Source organism: Aspergillus pseudoviridinutans (assembly GCF_018340605.1).
Source record: "Aspergillus pseudoviridinutans IFM 55266 DNA, scaffold_8, whole genome shotgun sequence".
Classification (NCBI taxonomy): Eukaryota; Fungi; Ascomycota; class Eurotiomycetes; order Eurotiales; family Aspergillaceae; genus Aspergillus; species Aspergillus pseudoviridinutans.
The window spans coordinates 1714893-1738256 of NW_025091288.1; the positions used below are offsets into that span (position 1 = coordinate 1714893).

Sequence of the window (23364 nt, forward strand, 5' to 3'; positions counted from 1 at the left end):
GTGGGAATTGATTTGCGGGCTACGGGGGACAGTCGTCATGCTGACCTCGATGGTGGCGTCATCAAAACTGGGAAGTTCTTCTACTCGTGCAGCAAAACATTTCATACCCAATAACACTCATTGATACCTACAAACGCCAAGGTTCTAGAGCTAATGCAGGCCGCAAGCAGCTGGATTTTGGATAAGTATGAGATTCTGGTCACAAGATGGTTGATTACCTGAGCTACAACTGCTTAAGGTCTTGGCCACGGCGAAGTCGCGGCGTCATGCCACTGCTGCCTAGTTTCCTCTCAAGACACCCTTGCGTGCTGTAACTAAGAACATCAAGATCCAATTTAGGTAACTCTTGTAGACTAGGTATCATTTCAATCCCCGACGTGATGTGTGGTCCACATCCGTTGTAATACTACCTAAATTTGGAACCAGAATGGAGGGGGGTCACTGTACATAATCGAGCTCGGGAAACCATAGTACATAGCTAGTTTCATTTAAGAGCGCGAGCAGACGAATAAGAAATCAGACGGAACGGTCAGGAGAGAAATTAGGCAGCGCCATTGGTAACAGTCTCGCCAGGAGTTGACGCATCAAGGTCTCGCACAACGCCCTCGCAACGATTGCACAGAGCGCCATCAGCCTGAGGTTCTGGGACAACATAGCGCCAGCAACGAGGACACTTATCCGCTTGTGGCGTGTAGATGTACACAGTTCCCTTCCCTCCACTGGGAAGTTCATACACGTCGCTGTAATGCCACTCTGCGTCAAGAATTGCAGGCGGGACAGGCTCTCCGTGTGCGCCGAGCGTGACTGAAGAGACAACGAACATATCATTGAGCTCTGCCAGATTGTGTTGCAGGGCGGATCCGGCCGAATTGTCCTCAGGTAATATGATATGAACAAAGGACTGAAGAGAAGAGCCTAGTTGCTTCTTGCCTCTCGCTTGCTCCTGCAGAGCCTTGATAACCGAACCGACCCCAGCGATATCCTGATAATCGGCCTCAAGAGACTGGTCCAACCAGTCGACAGGAGGCGTCGAGGCTACACGCTTCAATGGGTGCTCGCATTGCAACTTGATGGCTTCCGGGGTATGTTCCCAGGTCTCTTCCACAAGTAAGGGCGTGATGGGAGCCAGTATTTCCTGAAGGTAATTATAGATGTGGAACAAGGTCGTCTGAGCGGCGCGTCTGCTGGTGCTATTCTCCCCACAGGTATAGAGACGGTCCTTGATCGCCTCCATGTAGAATGCTGAAAATTGAAGGTTGGCCCACCGGTTCATTGCGTTCACAGCCTTGTAGAATTCGAAATTCTCGCATGCTTTTTGACAACTGAGGACCATCTCGGACAGGTGCAAAAGCGCCATGCGGTCCACTTGCTGCAACTGGCTGTATGGAAGCTGGTGCTGTGGCCGGAAATCTGACAGAGCACCCAAAAGAAGTTTGAAGGTCACACGGAATTTGTGCAAGCTGGTGTTGACGGTCTGAAGCACTTGTTTTCCTATCACGACATCCCGTGTATAGTCACTGCTTGCAGCCCACATTCGAAGCGCATCAGGTCCGAGAGCATCATATACTGGCTCTTTGTTTTCTTGCTGCTTCCCTTTGCCTTTCCTCGGCTTAAGAGGGGGCAAAAGAGTCCCGTCCATGATTGACTGTGGATGAATCACATTCCCGATGGACTTACTCATCTTGCGGCCTTCTTCGTCGAGAGTAAATCCATGAGTGACGAGATTCTTGAATGGTGCTCGAGGAGTACCAGTCTGCCCTGAGGCAAGCTGATGGGAAATGTATGTGAGAAGCCCGGATTGGAACCAGCCGCGGTGCTGGTCGGTGCCTTCTAGGTAAACATCCGCCGGGTATCCATCGCGAGGAGGGGTGTCGATCTCTGTCCAACTCGTACCGCTATCGAACCACACATCCATGGTATCAGTGCCGCGCCTGTAGCCGGGTCCAGACTCTTCTCGCAGTGTCGGCGGAATCCACGCAGGGTCATTCATATCGTCAGTCCACCATGCGTCTATGCCACGTTCCTCGATCACAGACATGATATGCGAGACGCTGTCCCGAGTGAGCACAGCATCACCTGTGGCCCGGTTATAGAGGGCGGGAATTGGGACACCCCAGGCACGTTGGCGTGAAATGCACCATTCGCTACGGTTCTTGACAAAGTTCTCCAGGCGTTGCTTTCCGGAACTGGGAACAAATCTGACGTCGTCCAAAGCTTTTAATGCGCTGTTACGGATGTCTGCCACATCCGCAAACCATTGTTCAGTTGCTCGGATGATGATCGGAAGCTTCGACCTCCAATCGTAAGGATACTTATGCTCGTACTGATGTTTTGCCAGCAGGTAGCCTTGCGACTCAATATACTCGAGCACAGCGGCAGTCCCTTCTCCAAGGACACTTTTCCCACTTAGCCTTGCTGGGTCACTGGGCATGGCCTTGTCGGTGAATTTACCATGGTCATCAACGGGAGCAAAGGCAGGAATGCCACGAGGAACACAAGCTTCATAGTCGTCCATACCATGACCAGGGGCACTATGCACAAGTCCAGAACCAGAGTCGGCAGTGACAAAATCCGCAGCTATGATCGGCTGCGGCTCCGCGTCAGTTGACTTGAAAAGCGGTCGATACTTTGTCTGCTCGGCTAACTCTGAGCCACGGATAGATGGAATGATAACAGTCAGATCCTCCTTCAGCATATGTTCCAGGTACTCAAACCGCGATTGAGCGACAAGAAGCTGACCGTGAGTATCCGACTGAACGATCGTATAATCCAAGGATTCGTGAACAGCGATTACAGCGTTGGCGGGAAGTGTCCAAGGCGTCGTAGTCCAAATGACGGCACTGAGGTCCTTAAGCTGTACCAGAGGGTCTTGAGCCAATTGTGGTGGGACTGAGACAAGAGGGAATTTGACCAGGGCAGCGGTGGAAACATGGTCGTCTTTGTATTCCAATTCGGCTTCCGCAAGCGCTGTTCCGGTAGACGGCGACCAGTAGACAGGTTTGAACCTTCTATAGATCAATCCCTTATCCACCATCTCACGAAAAACACCAAGTTGTCTTTTCTCGAATTCCTTGTCCATAGTCTTCCAATGGCCCTCCCAGTCGGCCATCACGCCAAAGCTTCGAAAGCCTTTCATCTGTTCTTTGACTGTCCGCCCTGCCAGCTTACGTGCAGCTTTTCGAATAGCAGCCGCACCGATGGATCCCCCGGTGCTCCCAAGTTCTTTTTGAAGCTCAAGCGCCTTGAGCTCAATGGGTAGTCCATGGCAATCCCATCCGGGCACATACCGAACGCGCTTCCCTTTAGCCAGCTGCACTCGGCAGATTATATCCTTCAATATCTTGTTGAGAGCATGCCCAACGTGAAGGTCGCCATTCGCGTAGGGCGGTCCATCGTGCAATACAAATGGTCGGTCGGCGGGCCTTTCACGGCGCTGCCAGGCGTAGAGCTCGTCGGTGCATCGCTGTAGGTATTTTGTCTGGTCGGCCGGCGTCACGCGTGCGGGGAATGTTGACTTGGGGAGTTTCAGCGTAGACGACCAGGACCGAGTGAGCGACCGAGGCAATTCCGGCATACTACCGCTGAAGCATATCCCGCCTCGGAGGTGAGGTTGAGGTTGGTCGCGTTGAAGATTTGGGTTGGAGTTATGAGCGGAGACGGATGAAAAATAATTGTGGAGACCCATCCTCGACCGATTGGGGCCGACCGGAGATAACACTAGAGCTTTAGTGCCTGGAACTCTATACCTTACTATGTCGATCTTTTGCAAAGTTACCCAGATGACAGATTCTCTTGGGAAATAAGACCATTATCTTTTATAAAAATGTACTCCCATTGAGCAAATAATTAAGGTATCATCTAATTGGCAACGTCGTGACTCATGTGTCGTGACTCATGAAGTGATGTCGAGTTTGATAGGCGAACTCCAGACTCCAGTTCTATACCATCCCAAGCAGCAATCAATATACTGTCAAGCAGCTCACAGCCCCATTCTTCATCACTTCGAATAGTAACCCGGGAAAACCGAATAATTCTGTATTACCCAAACCCCCATCGTGACCATCATGACCATTTCTTTGTCCTCTGCCTGTAGTTTCCTCCCAACCGCCGAGGAACTCGACACTACTTTCAGGACTGTCCCCCCAGCCGCGATTCAGCACCATGGGCCGTTGTAGAGCCCGCTCCTCTGCAGTGCTTGCATAAGATCCTTTCCAGACCTCCCTCAACTTCTCGGAAATCGCGTCGTACGGGGTCTCGGATGTCACGACATCACCTGCCGGATCGAGACTGATCGTCCAACGACTACGTCGATGACGGTTGAAGGGATATGAGCCTGGAACATTTCCGTGCAGTATGATCTTAGTGACGACGAGTTGAGAAGAAGGTGGTGGGGGCGATACGTCGGACAAATCAGATCCCGGAAACGCAGGGCCGACGACAGTGGGGTACGAGATAAAGGCATCGAAACCGTGATGGAAATAGTTAAAGAAGCATTCAGTAGGGAGCGACGAAGGGTCAATACTATTGAGGGGGGAAATCTCCTCATCTGAGTCATCAGTGACGCTGTTGCTCGAAGATTGATCCGTGTCAGTGACATCGATCCCCCTACCTGGGGAAGGGCTCATGTGCAGCGCATCTGCTGCACTATTATTACCACCGGCTGCCCGGTGAATGGATATTCTCCGGTCATTCTTTCGATAGATAGCATCAGGTGGTCCAAATTCAGCGATGAGATCCTGTGGAGTCGTCTCCGACAACGTGATACAAGTAGGAGGGCTGGATCTGCGGATTACCTCCATTTTGCCAGCGCCGAAGATGATGAACTCTTCAATCTCGTCCGAGACGAGATCACGGTTCTTGCCACTCAGCGCTGGAGACCGAGGATATTGCGGCAGCTGCGAGAATAACTTATTCCGAGCCTCCGGCCATGAGGCGCCCTGGAATATAGCCATGGACGTCGCTGGCAAAGCTGCGGATGAAGAAAGGAGTGCTACAAAGTCACATTGCTCTGACCAGGCTGAGTTCTGTAGAGGGAACGAGAACGCAACTCCTGGATAGGAGAGCACATATGTCCCATATGATGAATGACCATCACTAGGAGGTGTATATTCGCCAGGGTAGGAGGGCCCGAAGAGGCGATTGTAGATATGACGAAAACTAGGACCTTGTTGCGAAGCGGCTTGTTCTTGTGGTTTCACGCCCTTCATTACTTCTTGATTTTTGTAAACCAAAGTGATTTTCGAAAAGTCTAGCACCTCAATCAGCCGTAGCCTTTGATCAGGCCCATCAAACCGCAGGCGAAGGCCATTTGAAGGTAGCTGTAGAATGACTGGCTTCCGCAGGGGATCAGAGGAGGAGTAAGCAAGATCGACCGCGGGGTAGACGTGTGGATGTGATTTTACACGAGTTAAAACATTGTGGAGGGAAGCACCAAGCGCTATTCATGATTAGCTCCATAGCAAAGAAGAGTAACAGAGGGAACATGCTGATGAAGCCCAGTCCCTTCCCAGGGGATATCTGGGCCTGCGTGGGAGCTCTCGGGGCGGTCATGGTGATTAGGGACTGATTCTCATCATGAGGTAGACATGTGAATGGCGGGGAGCCACTTGTACATGTACAGAACGTCTTTCCACAGATAGGCAATGTAATGGAAATCACTAAATAATACTTCAGGTGTCCAGATGTGATTGAGATGACAGAATACGATGATGAAGAGTAGATAGGGTTCCAGATATGTATGCAGATAGATAGGCGATGACCACATCGGATCATGTGAGAGGGGCGGATGACCCCCTGGTGCACAGACCATATACTGGTACGTGCGCAACATGCGGGTTTGTTTACATTTTCCTTTTCCAGTCTCCGTCGAGCCACAACAAACGTTGGCCAGATTACTTTGATCTCTATAGAGACAGACAACTTGCCGACATCCAGCAACCACCGAACATTTTTCTTGCTAGATTGCTAGCGTACTCATCTCCGATAGCCATTGTTCCCTTGTTTTGAATTATCGGAACAATTTGCTCGTCGACCTTTCACCATGGCCGGCCCCCAACGGCCTGCCTCCGGCCTGCCCACCAGGAGGACGGGTACGCGACAAGCAACACGGCGCCCGACCTCAACAGCGACTGAGAGAAGAACATCCTCCGCGATCCCGGCAAAAGCTTCCGCCCCGAACGCGTCTCGTCTGAAGTCGCCGAGCGACACGGTCAACATCACTGCGATAAGGAACCAGAGAGATTATGAGCGCGAGATTAATGAGGACACAAGTATTCACGTGGTTGTACGATGCCGTGGGCGTAATGATCGCGAAATCAAGGAAAATAGCGGGGTGGTAGTATCGACCGAGGGAGCCAAGGGAAAGACTGTGGAGCTGTCAATGGGCCCAAATGCAGTTTCGAATAAAGCTTACACTTTCGACAAAGTCTTCTCGGCCGCAGCTGATCAGGTCACTGTGTACGAGGATGTTGTTCTTCCAATTGTGAATGAGGTCAGCTATTTACTACGAGCCATGTGAAAATTTGCAAGAAGTTGACCAGCTAATGGAACCAGATGCTCGCCGGTTACAACTGTACTGTCTTCGCGTACGGGCAGACAGGAACGGGCAAGACATACACTATGTCAGGTGATATGACAGACACTCTTGGGATACTATCCGACAATGCTGGGATTATTCCACGTGTTTTGTACTCGCTCTTCCACAAGCTCGAGGACACGGAAAGCACGGTAAAATGCTCTTTCATTGAGCTTTACAACGAAGAGTTGCGCGACTTGCTTTCAGCCGAGGAAAACCCGAAGTTGAAGATATTCGAGAACGAGAAAAAGGGCACCAGCGGCAGCACACTTGTACAAGGGATGGAAGAAACGTGGATTGACTCGGCAACTGCTGGTATTAAATTACTTCAGCTTGGCAGTCATAAGCGCCAAGTCGCTGCCACGAAATGCAACGACCTGAGCTCTCGAAGCCACACGATCTTCACAATCACGGTCTATACCAAACGGACCACTGAGAACGGGGATGACTACATCAGTTCTGGAAAGCTCAACCTGGTCGACCTGGCTGGTAGTGAGAATATCCAGCGCAGCGGTGCTGAGAACAAGCGAGCTACGGAGGCTGGTTTGATCAATAAAAGCCTGCTCACCCTTGGTCGTGTGATCAATGCGCTGGTGGATAAAAGCCCCCACATCCCATACAGGTACGCGGCACTTCTTGAAGGCCTGTTTGGAGAAGAGGAAGCTAACTTCAAGCAGAGAATCAAAACTCACGCGGTTATTGCAAGACTCTCTCGGCGGGCGAACAAAAACATGCATAATTGCAACAATCTCGCCCTCCCGTAGCAATCTGGAAGAGACCATATCTACGCTAGACTACGCATTCCGAGCTAAGAACATCCGCAATAAACCTCAGATCAACTATATGGCGAAAAAGACTCTTCTTCGAGAGTTCACACTAGAAATTGAGAAGCTCAAAGGGGAACTTATCGCCACAAGACATAGGAACGGAGTTTACATGACACCCGATGCCTATGAACAGATGACAATGGAGAGCGAATCCCGAAGAATTGTCAATGAGGAACAAAGAGCCAAGATCGAGTCCATGGAGTCTAGCCTACGGAACAAGGTTCAAGAGCTCTTTACATTAACCAGCAACTTTAACAACCTCAAGAAAGATCACGAGGCTACACGTTCTGCGTTGAATGAGACCACTGACATCCTCGAGAAAACGGAAATTGTTTTGAAGGATACAAGAGCCACTCTCGAAGAGGAAGAAATGTTACGCAAAGCCCATCAGGATACGGAAGCCCAGCTGCGTGATATTGGGTCGGATTTGGTATCGACGTTGGAAAGGACTGTTGGTGATGTGGAAGGGTTGCATGCGAAACTACAACGGAAAGCAGATCTCGAGGCAACAAATCGGGAGAAATGGGAGACTTCCGTAGACGAAGTTGCTGATGTGACAAGCATGGTCGACAGTAGGGTTGGGACGTTCTTAGACCGACACTCGAAACTCGCCGAGCACTTCGCCACGAAGATCAATACTTTTGTCGAGGACGAATTGACCCAATTCCAGTCAACTGGAGAAGAACTTCGCAGTTTCAACCTCTCTTTCGACAAAGCGCTGCGAGAGGCACAGGCTCAGACCTCCGACTCCCATGATCAGATGAACAATGTCCTCGAAGAGATTAAGGTTCTGCGCGAGGAAGTGAAAGGCAGGGTTGGAGAGGGTTTGAATGGTCTGTCAGCGGCGGCAGCCCGTATCTCGAAGGAGGTCATCGGCGAGTTTTCAGAGTTTCATGCCCAGGTAAGCTGGATTGTCGTGTTGCAACCAAGTGCCATGTGCTAACAGACATAGCTCCACGCATCTTACAGCACTCTCGGGAAAGATTTGAAAACCATGTTTGAGGACATGGTAGCCCACGTCAATAGCCAAAGAGCTGAGATCAATCAGCTTCGCCTACAACTGCAGGAGGCTAATCAGCAGGCTGTGGAGGCGAATCGCAGGGCCTCGGCACATTTGGCTCAAACCCTGGAAGAGGAAAATGCCCACGCCGAAGCGGAACGAGATAACCTCATGTCACAAATCAGATCATTGATTGAAGAATCTCGCCAGAGACAATTCGGTCGATTGAAGGGCAGAGTTGAGGGTTTGCGGACTGACATCATGTCTTCGGGTGACTCCTTAGAACAATCAACGGCGCACTATGATCGGCAGGTCGATGAATGGGTGTTCAAGTCGGAACAATTTGCCAAAGATGTCATTGCGTCTCGTGATGAATTCAAGACCAAGATGCAGAGTGATTGGGAGGTAAGAAACCACCGCTTAATCAGTGATGTGTCAATACTGATTTCGCAGGCATTTGACCAACGCAACGCATCCATCCAGAAAGTAACCGAGTCAGTCCACGAGGAGACCGTCCGCATCGTGGATGCCCAGATGAAGGACATGAGCAGACAGATGGGCGCATTGGATGATTTCGTCGCCAAGGCACGAGCACAGAATGGCCAGTATTGCGACGCCCACATGACTAGCTTACAGAGCATGGCGTCCAATGCTCAACAATCCTACGCCGCATATGAAGAACACATAGCCGGTTCTCGTGACCGAATCACCTGTTTACAGGAGGACGCGAATCGGCAAATGGACAACCTTCAGGAATTGACTCTGCCTCTGTCCGACGAAGTTCAGAAACCCTTGTCGGAGCTTCGCACCAACATTCGAGAGCGCCCTCTTCAAGAGTATATGCCGACCGGCGTCACTCCTCAAAAGAGACGTTATGAGTATCCAACGACCTTGCCTCGAACCGAGACGCATGATGCCTTGGTCAAAAGGATGAGAACCTCCAAGGAACTTGAGGTCCTGCCATTTAGCAACGCCGAGCCGAGCGTTTCTGTTTCTTCTGTGGACAGTTCTACCCGGGGAACTCCATTAAAAGGCTTCGTCTACCACGATGTTGAGGACGAGGTAGGAGCCCAGCAACCTCCTTCCACTACCGCGACTCCTTCCAACACTGGTCTTAGGGAAGTCGACGCAAACATCGTCGCAAAGCAACTAGTGTGTGACACTGATGATGATTCAACCGCCACTCAGTCCAAAACTTCCATAGCAGCAAACAGCCGAGTATCTATGTCTACCGACAACCCGTCAGAAATTGGGGAAGCTGACGCACCGCCCGCCAAAAGACACTGCTCCAGCTTTGGTGTGACTGATAACAAGTTGCCTCAGAAGATGCTGACAAAGAAAATGGCTGGTATGATGGAAGGCAGAGAAAATGTTCCTCTGCCCGGATCGCGCGGACGGAGGCTCAGAGGCCAAGCCTCCGACTGAAACTTTCTTCTTGTAGTATGGGCATCCAGTGCAGATAGCCGTTGCTCTGTCATTCTTGCTCTGATACCCCTAGTTGCATGAATCTTGACGGCGTTTCCTGTTTGAGAGGTGCGATTTTCTACTTTTCGGCGTCTGGGTGGATATTCGATCGATAGTTTGTGTACAGAACCTTGGCTACCCGTGCATTGTTTCTTGTTTTTTTGTTTTTTTGTACTCATCGATTTCTCGGGCCTTACTTGGTCTATTGTTTTGCAATCCTGCAATTTGCGTGGATTCCATGCGTTTAAAATTGATCTCAATAGATACCCAGCTTTCCAAGTTCTGACCTCAGTGAAACGGTTTGCTTGATTGGTGTTACCTCAATCTCAAATGTAAACTATTCTAGGTGGGAATGTGACATTGACATGTCCGGGACTTGACCACGCCAAAAACACGTTTGAGGTATTTGTATCAAAGGAGGTCGATCAGGACACGATAAACGCATCTAAGGGGAGAAGCTAATATACGGATCCATCACGCTGTTCTTCATTGCATTAAATCGTTCGGCGACATACTTCAGATATTGCTGTCGTCGCCTGTCTCATTCTTGGTATTGCTATGGCCATCCATTTGTTCGCGAGGGCTCGAATCCAAAACAGCATTGGCATCTACACCCCCTAGCACTTCTTCTCCTTCAAACAGGGCATCCTGGGTAGGCTGAACCTGCTGTCCAGCCTCGATAACCTGCCTGAGCTCGCCCAGGCGTTTCCCAAACTGCTCCATCATATCTTCCAGTCGTTGACTTCCTCTCTCCTTGTCTCTGTCCTTTCCAAACGTAGTCACAGGCAAACCAGATGTTCCGCAGATCTTGAGCATCAAGCCACCAGTTGAAGGTTGCTCACCTGAAGCATTACTGTCGAATGTCGGTGCTGGTACGACTTGCGTGCTGAGCACTTGCCACGCTGGTGTCAGGCTATGTGCGGATACAACGTTGAATTGAGGCTGGGCCGGGGGGAACGTAGGTGGTGGGGGAGGCGACTGCTGGTGCAGGAGTGTACCCTGAGCGACCGGCGAGGTGGATATGGACCTCATACCGGCCGTGCCGGCTCCGCGTGCCGGATCCAAGCTCAAGTGTTTCGCATCATCGGGATTCACAAGCTCCATGTCGAGGATTATGTAGTTATCGCGAACACCGGGGGTCGGAGGGGGCAGGAGGGGCTCCTTCTTTGGGCTGGGGGGCTCGTCGTCCTCCGTGAAGGCAGTTTCGTTTCCCGCTGCGTCCTGCTGCTGCGCCGGCGGTTGATTGTTCGCTGACTTTGCCTTGCCTTTTGAGGGATCGGGAGAGTTATCTTGCTCTCTTTCTAGGGCGCGTAGAGCTGCTTCCGTTACGATGTCTGTGTCGTCGTCGGAGAAGATGTAGTGGACTGCTGGGTGATAGTATTCGGAGGTGTTTGCATCCTCTATGAGCGTGAAGAAGGGTTGAAATGATGGCTGCGCAACGGAACTCGTCTCACGATGGTCCTCATCCCCGGGACGTAGAGATGAAGTCTCGCCAGCTACATCGTAAGGTGTTTGCTGCTCCGGGGAGTGGCTGACTCGTTGCGCGGTAGGAGGTCGATCAAAGCTTTGTGGTCGTGATAGTGTTTTGGGACCGGAGAATCCTCGGGAGTTCTGCTGAGGAGAGGATGAGTATTGAGAGGGTAATGTGGTTTGTGTTGGCAAAGACATATCCAGCAGCGCAGCTACATCCTTGGCTTCTGATATTGAGGTGGTCTGATTTGGCCTGATCAACGAGGATCTATCTGAAGCTACGGAATGGCTCATCATCGTCACATGGCTGGGGCGTCGGCTCCTTATCGATAAAGTCAGGTGACTTGCAAGGCACGCTTTTCGAAATCGCATCAAATGAGTAGAGCAGCGTTTGCTGTCATGAGGAAAGAGACAAAGGAAATAACAAGGGTATCATGTACATCAGAACTCCTAACACTCCGTTTGCCATAGAACCAGAAGGCTTAAAAATGTCGACAATATCATCATTCTCACTCGTCGTTTTGCTTCCATTCAAACTCTATACAGCATATTAGGCTTAGGTCAAGAACAGGAGCAAGAGTATACGCACTTTGTCTGCACATCGGACACAATCCTTTCGAAGTCTCTTGTTGGATCCAAGTCATAAGGCAATGCTGTTCAGGAAAGTGGTCTAGTTAGCGGCTTCATAGAATGAGGACAAAAGGATCCACAATCGCACCATATGAAAGGAGTGGCCGCATTTTCCGAGTACTGCAGGACGTAGAGTTATGGATCAGCATTATGTCCCCGTCGCCAAAGCTGAGTAGAAAGATAACTCACAAAGCGAGCAGTCGTCTCCCGGAAATTTGCAGGTTGGGCATGTTCCATCAAATTGGACACGGCATATACCACAGACGTCGTCCTCGGGCATATCCCAGCGCCAGGTAGCGACTGCATTCCATTCTTTGATAGTAACTTTCATCTTGATATGTCTTCTTTGTTGCACAAAGGTTGTGTCCAACTAGGCTAGAGGATACGCAGCTTGCAGGTACCTTAGCGGAGTTGCGACGATAAGCGCGGAGTTGTTTACCTCTTTCACATGGCGGAGAAGCAATGGCTGACTCCGCACAACTAGATAAGTTAGTTAACCGGATGGAAAAGACTCCCCCGCTATCCGACACTTCCCTCTTCTCAGTCTGTTGAGGTTTACTGACACAAGTTGCTCACGATATTCGTCATTCGGTATGTGAATTAGTTTATCGATTATTCCCTCTGAGAACCCGCCGCGAGCATGGCTTTTGCGACTCTCCGTAGCATTCCTTCACCGACTCGCTTGATGCGCTCTACCATGGCTGTCTCTCAGCAGCTACGGCAACAGACCCAGAATCGCCAGATCTCATTCTCTTCATACCTCGTGTCACCCAGGGAACTCCATGAAGCTTTGAAGAAGAATCCGACCACGAAGATCTCCACTTCTCCCCGTGTAATCCCTCTATGTGCCGCGTGGTTTATGGTCAATGACCCCGAGGACCGCACAGGCATTGATGCTTTTCGAAAGCATCACATTCCTCAGGCACGATTCTTTGATCTAGACGCGATCAAGGACCCCGAATCTCCCTACCCGCATATGCTTCCTACTGTGGAAACGTTTGCGGAGGCGATGAGCCAGCTTGGCATTCGACGCGACGACGAGATTGTGGTTTACGATACGGAAGAGCTTGGCATCTTCAGCGCCCCTCGTGTTGGCTGGACCTTACGGGTGTTTGGGCATCCCAGGGTTCATGTCCTCAACAACTACAAGCTGTGGGTTCGTGAAGGCTATCCGACAGAGACTGGGGAGCCAGCGCCTGTGGAGAAGACCAGCTACCCACTCCCGCAATTCGACTCTAAGCTGGTGATTCCCTACCGGGAGTTGAAGGAGATCGCCAAGGAACACCGAAAGGAAGGATCAAAGGAGGTCGAGATCCTGGATGCTCGATCTTACGGGCGATGGGCGGGTACTGATCCCGAACCGCGCCCAGGGTTGTCTTCGGGACACATCCCTGGCTCCAAGAGCTTGCCATTCCAGGAACTTCTTAACCCTGAAACAAAGACCTATCTTTCTCCTGAAGAGCTGCGCAAGGTCTTTCAGAAACACGAAATTGATGAAACCAAGTCCATCATCACCTCATGCGGCACCGGCGTGACGGCCTGTATCATTGAAACCGCTTTGAATGTAGCAGAGTATGGAGATCCCAGTCTTCGGAGGGTTTATGACGGGAGCTGGACGTAAGTAGCTTTCTCTTTTTTCCCTTGTGGCTATGATTCAGACGTTGACTCTTCTCGATTAGTGAATGGGCACAGCGAGTCAAAGACTCGGAGGGCCTAATTAAGAAGGCGACCTGAGAAACCCATTTTCTATTGTGGCCATGATACGATTTCTTAAGGATTTGTATGACAGCATTTCTGTTCTCTTGCCTTGAATACATATCGGCTTGCGTTACAGCGCTAGCACACACCAATAACTTAGAGCTTCTCTGCTGTGCGATAGAATGTAATACAGTGAAAATAATATACATAGTCCTATTCATTTGAAATCGTTAGCTCAAAGAGTTGGGTAAGGATGGCGGTTTCCTTCTGGATCACCGTCTACAAGGTAGCGCCTTAGTGCTTAGTCAAAGGCTCTGATCGACTAATTCTCCGCGGCTTCGAGTTGATCCGCCGCTGTAGGATGCAGTTACACTCCCTCTCTTGGGCTCACTACCGTTCACATTCATTATTATCCAGAACCACAAGATGCTGCTGATGAGCTTTACTTGTGAAAAAGTGTTCTCTTGTGAGTATAACTTGCATACATCTTGGTTGTCCTTGCTGGCTGGCTCTATTACTTGCATCAAGTTCATCCATGCCCCCACATTCCCAAAGTCCTCCGCCTCCGTCTAACTACCCAAACCTCCTTCGGGAGATCTCGCATCCCGCTAACATCGCACTGCGGCCTAGTCGCGGTCGTCAAAGCTAGCTGTCTAGTGTAGGACTGCGCTGTCCTGCCTTGATTGTTCGATTTTTCCCATCAAAGCGCCCGGTCGCCCTTCACTCATTGAGAGCCATGTCGGCCGGACGCAAGGTCTTCCATTGTGCCGTGGACGAAACGGCCCTAACCACCAACATCAGCGAAATAAAAAGATGGACCACAAGCGGCGCCATTACCCTCATCGTCCCTCTTTACAGTAAGTACATTGATTTCCGAGACGCCGTCCTCCGTCCCGCTCGCTCATTAGGTTTTCTGCTGCTTTCCAGCCCTTGAACGCCTGCATGCGTTGAAAAGAGCCGGATCCCAGATCGCCATCAATTCCCGTGAGGCTGTCCGCTTTCTCGATCGAGTCACTTCCGGCAAAGATAATATTCCTGCCGATAGCGTCGTTCTCCAAGGCCCGATGGAGCAGTACGAAAATTGGGAAGAGGCGGAGAAGTTCTTCCTACCGGAGTTTGAGGAGGAACCCGAGGCGATCAACGGAGATGACGCGGAGGAGCAGTTGCCCCTGGAGAGGCCAGTAGAGAAGATGAAGAGCAGCAACAAGAAAAATGGCGCGGCCCCCGATGATCTGTCGCAGATGCTTCTCAACAAGCTAAACTTCAAGACCGAATCAGACGCCGCGTCGATTCCCTCTGCGGGTACGCACAGTAATCCTGCCTCATCACCCTCGTCGAGAAGTTCGCGCACAAGCCCGGAGGACTCCAATCTGCGCGCCGTTGCAAACGGTGGAGTACAAAACGAGGCCACATTGAAGAATGAGACCGGACATCGGCGCACTGCCTCGGGATCTGTGGTTCCTACAGTTCCCGTAGTGCTTCGTCCGCTTCTCAGTGCCATTCTATGGCGCTTGCACTGTGGTCCCGACGCCACTAATGCAGCGAAGACTTGCATTCTCGTCACAAATGATCGCGTGACGGGATTGTGGGCTCAGAAGTTCGGCATTGCCGTTAAGAACATCCATCAATTGCGAACGTCGATCCAGTATGAAGAACGAGAGTACAAGAACCGTTGCAAGTACGTTGAAAAGACGCAGGTGTCTGAACCGAAATCGTTGCTCTCATACGAGGACGAAAGCGACGAGGATGAGTTGGTGTTCGTGCCTCGCGGCCGTGGAAAAGGAGTATCAAGAGGCGGCGGTTCGCGCGCAACCACCAGCCGTAAAACCACTGCTCCCAAAGTGGTCGCAGCTCCCGTGGAGGGTACGGTTGAGATCCCCACACAGCCCATTGATCCCGATTCTTTCAGTCGGTCCTTAGGTCCCACTAGCAAGCAACAGCCTACAGTCGACTTGAGCACTCAATCTGGAGCCGCTCGTGGCCTTGCTGGCGCATCTCGCGGTCGTCGCGGAGCATCCCGAGGACCTTCTCGTGGTAACAATCGCGGTCGAGGCAAACTCTGGGTTCCTTGATGGGAAGGCAAAGGTTCGTCAATCGTCGGACTGGCGAACCGGACTTCTGCAAGTTTCTCAAAATAGACCTCTACGGTTGTTATTCGAAGCAGAGAATGGAATTATCTGCATTTGCTGTACTTCCTACTGGTCGGATTTCGAGGCCTATGGATGAGACAGACGGGTTCTCCCGGGCGTGTGGCATGCATGTACAGGAATAAGGCAGACGATCGTGAATCGAGCACAGCACGGTCCCGATCCGATAGCCCCATTTCTGCATGGAAACTACAATCAAAAGGGTTTGAAGCATCAGAAATGGTCTCGAGTCGAGCTGCGGGGATCTGATGATTTCCTATATGCCGTTGACTTTCTCTTTTACAGTGCGAAACACGCTGATGTCTTCAATTGTTTTCCACTTTGCAGGTGGTACTCCAGGACCCATCATTCTTTCCAACGCCTCACGGTCCAAAGATCTAATTCTTCCCCTTCAACACGTCCATGCTGGAAGCACGCAGATGGCAGTTGTTGTTTCGTTGCTTGATTTCGTTGGACAGTATGATGCCACTCTCAGAATTGTTTCGGAGAAAGGAGGCAGTATCGAGGGTCAGCAAATTGACATGTGTGATCTATCTTCTTTTTTTGTCAGAGTGGATGAGTGTATCCCAGTCTTCATTTTTAAATTCAGTGAGGAAAAAATAGCATACAAATCAGACTTTTTGATGCGACGTCTTCCGTTTGATGTATGCGGGGTACATTGGCCGATACTTGTTTGACTTCTGTTGCCCCGCCGACTTACCTCAAAAGGTCCCGTGGAACTGTCCTCCGCATCATCACTTGACCTACCATTCTTCTGTGTCAACACTATCATCACTTCAGACTTCATCATCTTCTGCTTCATCGCTACTTATTAGCCTGCTGTCTGCTCTTACCCCCTTTCAGCACAGTCTCTCTGAATTCGTAACCGCGTTGTCCTGAAAGTAGTCACGGTTGAGACTCCGCAAGTATATATCTCAGTCCTCTCGTATCAACACCCCGTTATCGCTATCGCTATCATGGACAATATCATCATTCCCAACGCCGAAATCGACGAGAGTCCCCTCTCAGCCTCGTCCATGGAACGTCGCAATTCCCTCGAGAAACACCTCCAGACTCGACCCGACGCCCAGGATCTTAAAGAAAGACATATCCTGCTCGATACTACCGTGGCGCCGTAAGTGACTACCAACTACCACGCCCCGTATCCTACATGGCCATGCACGGATACTAAGCGTCCTACCGGACCTGCGTAGATCTCTCCAGGCAGCCAAAGCAGAACTCGCGCGCCAGCGTACAACAGACAGCCTGAAGAAACACCTCGAACATCGTCCTGAGCGGGATGAGCTCGTTGAACGTGTGTTTTCCTTTTACTTGAACCCTCTCCAGCGGAGATTGAGTGGAACGACATGCTCGATTGAAGTATAGATAGAGAAAGCTGATTGTCCCATGATAGGCAACATCCTTCCGCATATCAACGCCGCGCCCGCGCTGCAGGCGCAGGCAAAGGAGCTCGAGAAGCACATGCTTGCTGATAACCTTGACCAGAAGCTGCAGCGTAGACCGCAGCCGGAGGAGCTTATTTCTCAGGGTATCTTGACGGAGGATGAGGATCCGAGGTTCCCGGCTGTGTAGAGCACAGTAGTCCTGGACTGGTGGATTAGGATTCATGGATATGGATGTGGAATTGGGAATGGGCCATTGGGCGTTTTCGATGGGTATATGCTTTGAATGGGGGGAGGGCCGTAGTCTCCGTACATGCTTAGGCTTATTTTTACTTGACGATGCACACGCTTTTATGAGATTGACAATGTCATGACTGTTGGTATTACGTACATCGTAACCCGGCGATCGTTTTTAAAGATGAGGACATGCGATGCATTCCACATATGTTGCACCGTTGATACAGTGCGTAATCAATAAACCTCCATATCAACCGGCCCCGACAGATCCGGCGTCCACCCCGACGGCCGCTCACTACCACGCACCAAGATCCCATACGCAGCCCGCTCAACCTTCTCCACACTATTCTGCATAACATCCACCTTCTTTCCCATATCCCGATACATATTATTCGCATGCCGCCGCGGCACGCTCAGCAACTCAAACGACGCCCGCATCTCCCTCAAGTCAACCACAATACCCGCCTGCGTGGCCGGCAGCTTCGGCAGGTTCTGATTCGCGCCAGCGCCAGCAATATCCCGCGCCGCCAAATCATCGCCACCGCTATCTGCCTGCCCGCCCGTCGACAGAGACGTAATCGCAAACCGCATCATTTCACCCGTTAGATCGAATAGGCCCAACAGGTAATCTTCTTCGGTGACGAGGATCTCGGCGGGAAGGGCGGCGACGACTTCGGCGTGGGAGATGAGGGTTTGGGTCTGTAGGTAGTGGTTGAAGGAGAGGGCCTCGATGAATTCCTGGATGGCGCCGCTGAGTTGGCGCTGGTAGCGCCAGCTGTTGAGGCCTGTGACATCGGGGATGACGTTCTGGAAGAGGGTGGAGATTTGGTCGAAGCGGGTTTTGGTCTCTTTGGCGATTGGGGCGGGGATGGGGGCTTTTATTGTGCGAATGCTGAGAGGTTGTCAATGGTGTTCCATATTAGTATGACGTGAGGGTAGGTAGACTAACCGTTGTAATGAAAAGATGCTGGTAGTTGGAAACGTTAGCATATGTGAATTGAGCTTGAGTGCGAATGTATGCAAACGGGAAGGACCAGACAGGGACAGACAGGGAACGAACATCTTCTTGCTCAATGCTGTAATATCTCTGCTCGTCTTGATCACTCGTTCTCGGCGGTCGTGGTGCTGATCGAGCTCGTCGCGGAAGGTCTCGAACATGGAGAAAATCTGTGTAGAAGACTGGTCGATTGGTGCTGCCGCCATGTTTGTCTGTGTCTTCTCGATGTTCACAAGATTGCCTTCCCAGGATCGCTTGTTACCTGCCATGGAGTGGTGTTGCTGGAGCTTGGTGCTTTTTAGGTGATTGTACAAATTGTCGCTGGCTGACGGTCATGGTCGTCATTCCTCCGCCAGGCTTAACCATATTGGGGTGATTGTTATCTGATAAGATCCGGTTCAGGAATCAGGACACCCGAACTTTTGCTTCAGAGTGTTTGGCTTAAAATATTATATTCTATTCTCGTGGCTAGATTATGTATGAGGTGAATGCACAGTGTTGATCGTAAGAGTACTTTCTCTGAATGGGCAATGCAATGCCTCGCAATATGTGGGTCGTGCGAGTCCTCCAAATTCAATTCGACTTCTACTGTCCAAGGAACTTGTACTTTAGAGGAGCGTCACCCGCCTTCAGGCCCTTGATGGTCACTCTCTGGTCGTCACCAGGCACAATGTCCATCGCACTGTCACTGATTCTAACACCCTCACGCTCCTCGAAGACCAGGCACTTAACTGGCTTTTGCGTGCTGATGAGCAGTGTCTGCTCATCCTCCGATTCAGAGACCTTCTTGACCTCAAGGCCCCGATCCGACAGATCAAGGTACTTGAATGGTTGGGGCCAGTCCACGTCCCTTGCCACGAGCTGGCCGTCGACCCAGATCCGAGCAGCAAGGACATGAGGTTCGGAGTGGACTTTGTGGTCAATGAGACCGTCCACAATGAGGTTGGTTGTGCCATTGGGGACTATGCTGACGTTCTCGTGCACGATGCGCTCCCGAACTTCAAGCCCGGTGTTGACGGAAAGGAACCGAAGTTCCACTGTGCCTTGAACCTCTTGTTGTCGGCTGCTGGCAACCCAGAGTTCGAACTTGCTCGTCTTGGGAGGCTGTGCGTGGGTCACACTCCAGTCATGATGTTCTCTACGGACACCAACCGCGATAGGATTCAGCACTCGTGCCACAGCGTAGAATGCAGGCTTGGGCCGCAAGAAGTAGTCAACGATAGCCCAGGAGATTGTAGGCCAACAGTCGTTCAACTGCCAGAGGAGAGCACCACCACAGTGTCTCTCGTCACCCCATTGGCGACGCCATCCCCGGTATCCGAACATCATTGTCTCTGCTTGTACGACTTGTGTAAGGTAAATGTGTGTCTGCATTTTGAGTCAGTCATGAAATCACGTATGATTACGAGGGCAGCAGCTTTGCCTACCTCCAGGTCTGTCGCCGTCCTCAGATTTTCAACAAGGTATGTAGCTATTCTGCGCTCATGGCCGTCGGCTTTGTTATGGAAATCAAGGACATGCGATTGGGGATACTTGTCCGCCTCGTTCTCAACAAAGTAGTTGATAGTTGACATGTGTGGGAATGCTTCCATTCCGAACTCGCTGTTGAACCGCCCGCCGAGGGTATCGAAGATCTGGTATTTCTCCTGTGTGCCGTGCCATACTGTTGCCAGAATTAGTAAAGATCAGTGCAAGTGGCAATCAGTGAACGTACCGTTCCATTGATGCATGTCACCAACGGTGGGGTCGGACGTGGTCTTCCCATCGCCCCAAGGACTACCAGGGTGATAGAAAGTACTGGGACAGAATTCTTGAACCACGTCTGGAAGGAGTTTCTCATAGATGTAACGGGCAGGGAAATCTGTCTTGAGCCAGCTTTCGGGGTCCTTATCCTCATAGTTGTAAGTGAGACCTGCCTGCTCCTGGACCTGGTAATCTTCATTGTTGCCAACCCAAATGACGATAGATGGGTGGTGACGCAGCCTACGCACGTTGTAGACAGATTCCTTTCGGATGGACTCAAGCAGGTTGGGCCAGGTAGGGTAGTTTCCGCAGCCAAACATAAAGTCTTGCCAAACCATGACGCCGAGTTCGTCGCACGCGTCGTAGAAGCTGTTGTCCTCATAGTTACCGCCACCCCATACTCTGCTAGCTGTTAGCGATGCATCCCCATGGGGATGACGAGGCTAACGATCACGGCTTACCTGATCATCACTTGACGGCCATGAACCATGAGCTCAATCCATTTGCGGTATCGCTCAGCAGTAATGCTGGGAAGGAGATTATCGGCTGGGATCCAACAAGAACCGCCGCAGAAGATATCGACGCCATTGATACGGAAGAAGAAGGACTTTCCGTGCTTGTCAGGCTGCTGAATAACCTCCGCGGTTCTGATCCCGAACTTCTTGGAAACTTGGTGAAGTTCCTCCTGTTCCCTGCGCAGGGACACGGATACTTCGTACAGGGTGGCCTCACCGTAGCCATGGGGCCACCAGAGTGAGGGCTCCTTGACATCGAAGGTGACCTTGGCGGTGCCATTCTCAGTCACACCAATTTCCTCCCTGGCGATTTCTTGGCCATGCAAGCTGAGAGTGAAACAAGCATTATGTGAACCAGAGTCCACAGACTCTACTTCAGCCAAAGCAGTAACCCGAGCACTCTGATGGTCCGAAGCCAGTTCCACTTCGGTCCAAAGATCTGCGACTCTTGCGGAGTAAACCTCAAGTCGCACTTCTCTCCAGATACCAGCGGTCATGAGAACCGGGCCCCAGTCCCAGCCCCAATGGTACTGAGCTTTCCTTACGCTTAGTCTGGAAGGGTCACCATTGAAGGATGCCCAGTTGTGCTCGGGATCCTGCTTGCGAAGCTCTTTTGCACGCAGAAAGGCACAGTCAAAGTCGATTTCTAGAACGTGGTCACCCTCGGCTTCCAGAGCCTTGGTGACATCGACGCGATGAGCAAGGAACATGTTGTCGCTCTCGAGAATGACGTTGCCGTCAAGTTTGACCTTGGCGAATGTGTCCAGGCCGTCGAATGCTAGAACGACGCAAGACCCAGCAGGAGCAGCTGGTTTCTGAAAAACGGTTTTGTAGGTCCATGATTTCTCATTGACCCATCTCGCCTCGAGCTCGTTGAATCCAATATAGGGATCCTTCAGCCTGTAATCCCAGGAGAAACAATGGTCAGCTCGATCAATTATTGCCGACTGAAAGGTTGCCATACTTGTTATTTGCTTGAAGATCCTGATGGACGACGGAAGGGACAACAGGGACCGGCATCCACGCATCCTCCGATGTGTCTTCACTATCTCTGAAGCTCCATCCCTTAGATAAAGGAAATTGTTGTAATTTCGACATTCTGACGGTTCTGGAGGAATAAAAAAGAGCTCCCTCACGGACCGGAACTGATACTTGACGTTGTCCAGGAGAATCCGGCCTCGATTGAGAAGGAATGAATGGGATCCTCTGATTCCTCATCCCTCCATTAGCGGGATATGCCGCCAATTTAGAGTCAGCGCTCCCTATCTACAGTAACATCTCAACGTCTCAATGAGCTCGGAGTATGAGGAGATACACGGAGATCTCTCCGCCTCTCACGTGGCAGGCCGGCCAAATTGGGTAATACCCTCTCGGAGGCCTCTCCATTCCAAATTTGGTTAGCCAAGTCCTGCTCCATGCCCCAGGCTTGACTCTTACCAATTCTCTTCATTGTTCGTGAGCGCAAGTTCAACGTCCTCCTTCCAGTGTTGTACAGCAGAAATAAGGCTTGGGCCACATCGGATCTAGGTTCATCAAACGAGACAGACAAGACTGTCCAATGTAACAATCTCAACTGTCTTCTGTACGGGACAACGTTCTGGACTGACACTATGGGGACTTAGTACGGCCCACAGATCAGAACCGTCAGAACCGTCAGTCTCGCCAAGAACTCGTCTCCGCACTTTGTTCCCTTTTAGGAACGGAAACACCTCCGTCTAGCTCTCTTTGCACGGCACACACTGGCTTCGGTCGGCTCCAATCCCATACGGACGCTTTGAGATTGCTGAAGGGCCCCAGTCTCTTCATCTGAGCGGTGTCTGAGACGACATATGGCTTCATCATTCATTCAAATAATAAATGATTGCGCTCTTCCATACTTTGAATGCGTTATTTTCGTGCCTTCAAAGTCCATATTCTGCCATCAGCCTCGACTGTGTGCCTCAATTTCCGGCCTGGTGGCCCGGTACGCTCATACTTCCTCCTGACCACGGAATTCTTTTCCATCAATTAGGTTACCGCAAGTTGCATCCGGGTCAGGCACAGAAAAAAGACGCTCCTCAGGCGTCTGCTACGAAGCAGCGAAATATAACCTACTCCATATATCTGTCCTTAATGATTTCTCTCAAACGAGATGTGTTTTGGGCGATTGAGACTGGCACTGGTAATATTCGCCCCTCATTTAATTTACATCTCCTTTTTGCCGCTAGCACTAGCAGACGCCCTCGTCGCAGGATTCCAGTCATCGTGGCTTGAGAATCGAACATTGGCACGCCGCTAAAGATGGTCCGACGTTCTAAAATACCAATAGTATCAGATTATCAGTAGCCGAGCAACCCCTCTTCATTTGGGTCATCCATTGATGGAATTGTTCTATGTCCCCACAGACATGAGAAGAATCAGGGTGCCAGCAAATCAGTCCTTCATCTCAAGATGGTTGATCCATGCCAAGCCGAGACTTTCGATGTGCCACCTGTTTACAAGAAAAGCGTGTGATCAGAAGTAGATGAAGGAGCACTGAAATGTCTCAACGTGGTGGGCATTGGCGTCGGTTCGTCTGACCATACTCAGACTCAGAGTTCACGTTTATCCGTTCTTCGTAATCATTGCGGTCGCTAGACCAGATAGACTTCCTAAGACGAGTTTGGCTACTAAGATCGACAAGAAATGAACTCTAACAATC

General features: G+C 50.9%; 9 protein-coding genes across 9 annotated transcripts; 4 read left to right on the forward strand and 5 right to left on the reverse strand.

The window, feature by feature from the left end:
- Window positions 1-541: 541 nt before the first annotated feature.
- Window positions 542-3685, reverse strand: Asppvi_010671 (isoleucine--tRNA ligase ISM1; the record flags this gene model as incomplete). The annotated part of the gene is made up of 1 exon (XM_043306510.1): window positions 542-3685. The coding sequence occupies one exon, from the start codon at window positions 3683-3685 to the stop codon at window positions 542-544; it is 3144 nt and encodes a 1047-aa protein (XP_043162445.1).
- A 274-nt stretch (window positions 3686-3959) lies between these two features.
- Asppvi_010672 (UPF0183 domain protein) lies at window positions 3960-5207 on the reverse strand (the record flags this gene model as incomplete). The annotated part of the gene is made up of 1 exon (XM_043306511.1): window positions 3960-5207. One exon carries the CDS (start codon window positions 5205-5207, stop codon window positions 3960-3962), a length of 1248 nt encoding a protein of 415 aa, XP_043162446.1.
- Window positions 5208-6040: 833 nt separating this feature from the next.
- On the forward strand, window positions 6041-9826 carry Asppvi_010673 (putative kinesin family protein (BimC); the record flags this gene model as incomplete). The annotated part of the gene is made up of 5 exons (XM_043306512.1): window positions 6041-6490; window positions 6553-7196; window positions 7252-8302; window positions 8354-8806; window positions 8855-9826. 5 exons carry the CDS (start codon window positions 6041-6043, stop codon window positions 9824-9826), a joined length of 3570 nt encoding a protein of 1189 aa, XP_043162447.1.
- Window positions 9827-10381: 555 nt separating this feature from the next.
- Asppvi_010674 (uncharacterized protein) lies at window positions 10382-11533 on the reverse strand (the record flags this gene model as incomplete). Its single annotated transcript, XM_043306513.1, has 1 exon — window positions 10382-11533. One exon carries the CDS (start codon window positions 11531-11533, stop codon window positions 10382-10384), a length of 1152 nt encoding a protein of 383 aa, XP_043162448.1.
- Window positions 11534-12605: 1072 nt separating this feature from the next.
- Window positions 12606-13699, forward strand: Asppvi_010675 (sulfurtransferase; the record flags this gene model as incomplete). The annotated part of the gene is made up of 2 exons (XM_043306514.1): window positions 12606-13582; window positions 13645-13699. The coding sequence occupies 2 exons, from the start codon at window positions 12606-12608 to the stop codon at window positions 13697-13699; spliced, it is 1032 nt and encodes a 343-aa protein (XP_043162449.1).
- A 700-nt stretch (window positions 13700-14399) lies between these two features.
- Asppvi_010676 (uncharacterized protein) lies at window positions 14400-15735 on the forward strand (the record flags this gene model as incomplete). Its single annotated transcript, XM_043306515.1, has 2 exons — window positions 14400-14520; window positions 14591-15735. The coding sequence occupies 2 exons, from the start codon at window positions 14400-14402 to the stop codon at window positions 15733-15735; spliced, it is 1266 nt and encodes a 421-aa protein (XP_043162450.1).
- Window positions 15736-16766: 1031 nt separating this feature from the next.
- Asppvi_010677 (RPEL repeat-containing protein) lies at window positions 16767-17382 on the forward strand (the record flags this gene model as incomplete). Its single annotated transcript, XM_043306516.1, has 3 exons — window positions 16767-16924; window positions 17004-17104; window positions 17204-17382. The coding sequence occupies 3 exons, from the start codon at window positions 16767-16769 to the stop codon at window positions 17380-17382; spliced, it is 438 nt and encodes a 145-aa protein (XP_043162451.1).
- Window positions 17383-17663: 281 nt separating this feature from the next.
- Asppvi_010678 (translin family protein) lies at window positions 17664-18695 on the reverse strand (the record flags this gene model as incomplete). The annotated part of the gene is made up of 2 exons (XM_043306517.1): window positions 17664-18321; window positions 18490-18695. 2 exons carry the CDS (start codon window positions 18693-18695, stop codon window positions 17664-17666), a joined length of 864 nt encoding a protein of 287 aa, XP_043162452.1.
- Window positions 18696-19011: 316 nt separating this feature from the next.
- On the reverse strand, window positions 19012-21782 carry Asppvi_010679 (glycoside hydrolase family 2 protein; the record flags this gene model as incomplete). Its single annotated transcript, XM_043306518.1, has 5 exons — window positions 19012-19794; window positions 19854-20089; window positions 20141-20571; window positions 20631-21584; window positions 21649-21782. The coding sequence occupies 5 exons, from the start codon at window positions 21780-21782 to the stop codon at window positions 19012-19014; spliced, it is 2538 nt and encodes an 845-aa protein (XP_043162453.1).
- Window positions 21783-23364: the final 1582 nt, after the last annotated feature.